We start from the raw sequence: 7,080 nt of genomic DNA, 5'->3' as shown, positions 1-7,080 counted from the left end.
TTCCGGTGACACTTGCGAAGGGCGCTGACCACTTCCCCGTAGGCAAGAAAATCGAAGCCATGTTTGAAAGCTGCACGACGCAGACATGGTCGCAGCTCGGCCGCATGAAAGAATTCATGCGTGCACGCGGCATCGATTGGCCAAAGAACCCGCAAGAACTAGTTCCTCCAGCCAAGGTCCTCTTCGACCTCTCTTTCAACTGGAACGTGCACCTCTGGTTCACCTTGAAGATGCTCTCGGCAATTCCTAAAGAAAAGCCAAGACGAATCTTTCTTGCTCCTAACGAGCATATGCTGTTTTGGAAGGCTAAGATTAATGGGATACCGAAGATGTACTTTCAGAGCGTCTACGACGATCTCTTCAAGCTTTTTACCAACGACACAAGAACCCCTCCCGACGTTCAACAGATGCTGGACTACATATAACATGCTTCAAGATGTTTTCAACACCTTGGTACGGTCGTGCCCTTGCAAGGCACGCATTCCGGCATTGTTCTCACTAAGGGACTTTGATCACAGCTCTCCTTTCCATGTTGGCAATCACATAATGAACATGTTCAATGCAGTGATGAAAATCGATCCACCTGTTACAATGGATGAATTGCTGCTCGTGAGCGACATAGCTGAGTTCACAAATATCATGCGTTTGATGAACCAAGTCGGTGACAAGGCTCTGCTGCGCCACCTGTCGTGGTTGTTTGTGCAAGCGTATGCAGGGGTGGCCTACCCTAGAGGCATTCTGGTGGTCTTCCACGGCAGTGAGCACCGTGCTAAAAAAGAACAGCCTCGCTTCTGCGCTGGTCAGATCGAGCCAAGCTACAAGCTCCTCGTCGCCGCTATGGCCTCTGTAGCACATTTTACAGAGGACGAGCGGCAACGCATCGATGAATACCTAGCAGGTGTCGTACAGGTGAGTGTGATAATAGGCAGGTAATTGCCACAGGCATTTTATAGCATCTAGCTATAACATTTTTACTGTATTTGCGGTATATGATATCGCAGTAAATTCACATAGAATAACACATGAAATGGAAGTCATCGCTTCGATCGCTCGTTCTTTTTCTTTTGTGCCTGCGGCGTGTTTTATCAGTCAGCATTTTAAAACTAATGATTAAAGGTCACCTCTCACTTGGCTGAGATGGACTAATGCACAAAAAATAAAAACTTGATGCGTAGATTATTGTTGCAAACCGCAGAAATGAAGGCTAATGGATATATTTGTTAACTCTTCCTCCCTCTTCCATTGACTGCTATTGTGACTTCTCAAATTACCGTGATTTAAGATTACTTGTCATAGCCTTTTCTTTTTTTCTATGTGGGAGCGGTCAGAGTTAACGGGAGAGTAATCATTACCATCCCATTAACTGCACCACTGCGAAAAACATATGTTATCAAAGACACGAAGTATTTATGTGTATAGAAGTTGTCCACACACTCTCTTAACCTAGCGAAGCATAAACTAAATCGACTTAATCCATCATGCTCCTTAATTAGGCTTTAATATGTCGATCACCTTGATTGTAGCGTGTATGATGCAAGAGCTTTATGTTGTCAGTCACTTTGGGATGACAATTACTCCTGTTACATGAAAGCTTTTTGTTTAGTGTCTTCGCAAGAAAGCAGGATCACCGCACGATATTTTCTCATAAGTCTTTTGCACTATGCACGCCTTTGCATGATGCAGATAAGTTTTTAGTACACGTCATGCATAAACTTTTGCAGCGGCTCTCGTCTCGTTTTAACGCGCGAAGGCTCAGTGCCTCGCGTAAGAACGATCCTTAGGTACGCTGCAAAGCGTGCCCTTAGTGTGATATCTTGGAGCAATTACCTATGAAATCTACTGCCATTATAATTCTATGTTTGAGACATGGTTGAATTTCGGGAGTTCAGCAAGAAAGTGGGCCACATGATGTTTCTGCAGTGAGTAATCACTGTGCAACTGTGCGTGTTCTCTCGTTGTGCAATTCAGGGCGATTCAGGTGATAGAATGATGCCACCCTTGAATGTGGGAGATTATTTTATGTATTGTAAATTAGAAATATCCACGAAACACTTACTGCTTTGCACGAATACCGTTGTATGTAAAATTTAATCACGTAAGGCAGATGATTGCACTTGAGCAAATAATTGATGCATGGTGCAGGCTTCGACGTGTCTAATAGAAACACTGCGGATTCGCGTTTCTTAAAGGGGCCTTGACACCAAATTTTCAAGGCTAAATTTTGTATTGCATGTTAAACCGTACGCGCGCCACAGCAAGGCAGCACATCTTGAGCGCATTCGGAGGTGTAGAAATTTTGTTGTCAAATTTTTTTAAAATCACAAATTCACATTACATCAATGTGGCGACACTGAGTGGCGACGAAATGAATAGCGACTGTCGGAAACGGCTCCTTCGAGTAACAGAAGGTTATGTCGAAGGCCTTACTTTTGAGTACTGCAAACACCGGATGTGATAACAGGAGCTGGAGATACAACATGGCCGCCATGCGTCGCTTTGTTTTTGCGTGTGCATCTCGGTGGTTTGCTGCTGCTTTTAATTTGTCAGTGAAGGAATTGCAGGCGCAGTTGAACGATGACGCCCTTTCTGCGCCACTGTGTGCCAGAGAGCGTGGAGCAATAGGCCTGATGTGGTGTTGAACTTTTTCAAAGAGGACGACACAGTGGTGATACCTGATTTCAAGACGTCAAATGTCAGTCGGCAAAATGCGAAAATTCTGGTCGCTGTCGGTGGGATTGCTTCAGAGCCCATCACTCCAAACTAAAATTTTAGTTCAAATGTGCGCGGCGATAGCACTTTTTCTTGTGAGTATTCAGCGATATCGGATCCTCTACTGTCACTTACAGTTATAAATTAAGTATAGTCAGACGTCCGTGTCATGGGCCCTGTAACTTAGGATCGCCATATAAGGGCACCAGGGAGATTTGATAATGTTAGAACCAAATCGGGCGCGATGCCGAAGATAGCAAAAGACTTGTTGCTCAGAACGGCTTTGGTGGATCATCGTCTTCTTCACAGAAATAGGATGAAACTCCGATCGGTCGGTTAAGATTTCTAGGCTGCCCCTTCTAAGCACACCTGTAAAAATTCTAGGAAGGTGGCAAGCAAATATGTGGAGCTTGTACAGAAATACTGAAGACGGATCTATGTTGTTCACGTATTGCATGCGATAAAACCTCGCAGACTGCTATTGAGAAAACGAAGGCTTCTTCATGGCTCGACAACAAGACAATACAAGTCGCCGCAGAAAAGCTGGAGAACGTGCGCACCGTGGTGTGGCCGTTGGACAAATTCCTCTACGCGGAGGCGCTAGAGGAAGTCTACAGAAACTTCACCGACAACGCTTCATCATTTGCCGAGTTCTGGATCGAGACGCGTCGCAGCCAGCGCCAGCTGTTCGGCACCGAGGCTGCCGAAGAGGAGCTTCTGCTGGGCGACAACACTCAGCTGCCGTACGCGGACTACGTGCAGGTGCGCAACCGCCTGTCCCTCTCGCTCGGAGCACTGGCGCCACCGCTGTACTATCCGGATGGCACCAAAGCCATGCTGCACGGCGGCGTCTTGTATCTCTACGCTCGAGCGCTCATCAGTGCCATTGACAATGAGGGAGTTAAGGTGAGAGGCTTGAGGAGGTGCGCACAGGTTATGGCATGTGTACACAACCGGAGCATCACCAAACATTTGCATCTCGCCATCGAACAAAGAGATAGACGGCTATAATACACAATCATCGCGCATTTTTTTGCATGCGAAAGCCTTATGCACGTTCAGTGAACTATTTTAATTTGTGCACGACGAATGAGCTTACTTGTTAGTTGCATGATCTGAGTCTGAAGACAGTAAAAAATGACAAGGAAGAGCTGCATATGTTAGTTTGACTGGAAATATTGCGCGAGGTAACCTTTTAAATACTTTACTTTAGAAATGTTCACTGACATACTACATGATGGTATTGTTGCATGCTTATAAAAAAAGAAATGCTAAGGAAAAGAAATGTGTAGTGCTTTCGACATTCTTCGGTCGCTGCTGAAACGCAGGAACTGCCGAATCGTTGCGCTTTTGTGGCACACTGACGCCAAGAAAAGTTGACTCGTCCCAGTACGCTACGTGTGCAATCTACCCTCTCGCAATGTTGCCGCCCCGCATTATTGAGCGGTGTTTTGTATTTCCGCTTACTCTGATTGCTTCCTTTGAGGCCGCAGGTAGCGTGCCTAACGTGATAGGTGCGCGTTCAGAAAGTCGCCAGTGCATCTTGCCTAAAAACCTGTTGCGTCTTAAGCTGGATCGGCTTGTGGCTTCTATAAATCGAGTTCGGGTGACCACTACTGCTGGCTTTCTTTCGTATATTTATTGCTATAGCAATTATACGGACACTCATAGCGTGTTTGCACTGTCGACGGCTCTGAAGTCTTCCTTTTGTTGAAGTATTTGTTGAAGTAAAACAGCGGTTCATAAAATCCGCAGAGACGCGCAGTACGTTTCGCCGCAAAAGCGACCAAGCCAAATGGAAGTACTGTGATGTTCCACTAAATCAGCTAGCTGGAGCACACGCATTAGCGTTATTACTGAACAGCATTGTACATACACACCACACCTTGCTGAATACACAGGTCTAAGGGTAATGGGGGAGTGAACGCCAAGGGAAATTTGATCGTATTATTGGGCTCTGAGAAGTGGCAACGTTTTCCCACCTGGTGCTTCATCGAGATTGGTGTCGATGCTCGGAAGCAACTGCTAGGAAGCAGTTGTCTCGCGTGCTGCTTCACTATTAAGCTTACGATTGCTCTAAATTAGGGGCGCGAACATTCGAACATTAAAATGAGAATGGAATAGTTATTCAGTTCGCATCTCTTCAAAAATTCACGATTCAAAGCTCTGTAAATTCGCTTATTTCGAGCACTATGAGGGAGAACATCAGTATTTGCAGTCTAGAGCGAAAAACACTGATGGAGGCGAAGACATTTTTAAATGATTCTGGTACAGCTGAACCACGGCTGTTGTGCAGACGAAGTAGCTGATGAAGAAGTGAAGGCAGGTAGTCACTTATGCATAATAGCCACCAAGCGTTCAGTAAGCATGTGTCGGCTTAGGCAGCCTAAAAACTATCTGTCTCAGTCAAAAGAAAGCAATTAAATTTTTTGTCCAATCTCACCACTTTTTCATTTCTTCAAAACGTGTGGTGCTGTATTATTGCCTTTAGCTGCTACACTTGAATATGGTTGCGTTCTGTTTTTTTTATTACTGTCATTCTCAAGGTGCGCTCGATGTGAGCGCACTGCCATTTGTTTATCATTTATTAGCTTCTCAGTTTGTCTGGCACCGAGTTGCTAACGTAATGACAGACGTAGCGTAATTTCAATGTTAACGTAAAGGGATACATGGAATGACACTATTAAAATATTGTTAACTGTCCTTTAGTTGCCAAAATGGCTTCATTGAACTTATTACATCACTTGCTTGGAGGTTGGGAATCTTCGATATTCGAAAATCGTGTTTCTCGGATATCCATGTTGGATTAGATGATTTCATAATTCAAAGAACCCCTGCCTTTAATGCTTCGCCTTCGGGCGAGACTGCCAAAATAAATACGTCAATGCAAATGACACGTGCTGCAAGTGGCACATGTACGAGCCACTCACCGAAGTTTCGGGACCTGTTCGTCGCCGAAAGCCATGTAATGTGCATGTCTGAGACCCATGTGCTGTCGTGAAAATGCTTTGGTGCATCTGAAGTTTAGGCGCTGTTGTGGACCGTTCGGGAAGGACAGCCCTCCTCTTCTCCCGTATTCCTTTTTCCTTGTGGTTTCTGTCCAAGAGGAGAACGGCAGTAACATTGCAGGACGGCGCTTGCTCCGCTGGAGAGAGCGCATCAGACCAATCGGCTTATACGCATAGCCGATTTTACTACCTCTACAAATGTGCTGTTTAAAGGCTCTGCTTTTTACAGGATTACGCAATGTGACAACTTATGCTGCCGAAATAACCTCACTGCAAGAAACATACGATTTCAATCACATCATTCCTTTTATGAAAGGAATGGATTTCTAGAAGCTTTAGGCTACTCCATTGCAATGAAAGTCGTCGACGATGGCATCTGCACATCTTGTTTTATTGTCGACCGTCACAATTGCTTGATGTTTGCGATATTACGAGTGTATACGCGGAGAAAAAATATGACGACGAACTTCGTTGGCTCTGTACATTACACCTGTGAAGCCGTTGACGTCGGTATCATGTCATCGTCAGGCCGACTCCTCAGCCTTAGCTTAATCCTATAGGCATTTAGGGATGAAAGTTTTATCCCTTCCGTAATGCGCAATCGAGAACCGGACGCGATAATCACTGAATAATTGTTTTGGGATTTGCTAATTCGTCGTTTGAAGGCTGCCTAACGGGTCGCGCGACCTTTTGCATACCGGCCGGCCTGCCACGTATGACACATCGAATAGGCTATCGCCGTAGGCTCAAGCTGTCTGAGTTCGTAATTATTATTTTGGGTTAGCATCTGAACATTGTCTAGCAGTTTTAAGACGTTCTTCAGGTGGCAGTGAAGTTCCCTGAAGTTCTTCTGGTGGTTTTGGCACGTTAGACCCCATAATTTTTTTATAGGAATGTGAGGATCTTTTCATGGTCTCGTGACATTTTGTAAGTGAATCGGAGAGTGAAGGATTGAGGGCGTTGATACTTTTCACGGTAGACTACTTAAGAGGATAGAAGAATCACTCTAGCGTGAACTGCGAGGGATCATTCGCAAAACATTCTTGCTTTCAGCGCTTGCCTTTTATCGATGTTTTGTGGTGTTGTTGGCTAATAAAATAATTTTAAAGGCTGAGGCGGCCAGTGATATATGTCACTGCGCCGCCTTGGCTCGAAACGTCTTTCATTTTTTGACATGCGAGCAAAACGGTTATCATTACTTCCGTCAGTTGGACGGCGTTACATTCTTCTTGTGAGGAAGACCGTGCTAAATCTTTTCACTGTAATATTGCCTACTTAATGGCAAGAAACGTAGTGAAAGAACTCCGCGCATATAATTTTTGGTAATGTGCAGTGCTCAGCGATTGATACGCGACACTCGGAG

General features: G+C 45.0%; 1 protein-coding gene across 1 annotated transcript in view; it reads left to right on the top strand.

Moving 5' to 3' along the window:
- Window positions 1–591: 591 nt before the first annotated feature.
- Window positions 592–7,080, top strand: part of LOC119459016 (endothelin-converting enzyme 1) — a 52,521-nt gene continuing 46,032 nt past the window's right edge. Inside the window, exons 1-2 of the mRNA XM_049671548.1 lie at window positions 592–909; window positions 3,184–3,615. Coding sequence (XP_049527505.1) covers window positions 592–909; window positions 3,184–3,615 — 750 coding nt within the window. The remainder of the gene's footprint in view (window positions 910–3,183; window positions 3,616–7,080) is intronic.

Source organism: Dermacentor silvarum, chromosome 7, assembly GCF_013339745.2.
Source record: "Dermacentor silvarum isolate Dsil-2018 chromosome 7, BIME_Dsil_1.4, whole genome shotgun sequence".
In the NCBI taxonomy this organism is placed as follows: Eukaryota; Metazoa; Arthropoda; class Arachnida; order Ixodida; family Ixodidae; genus Dermacentor; species Dermacentor silvarum.
Note: the sequence above shows the minus strand (reverse complement) of the source record. Positions and strands in the feature narration are given on the sequence as shown.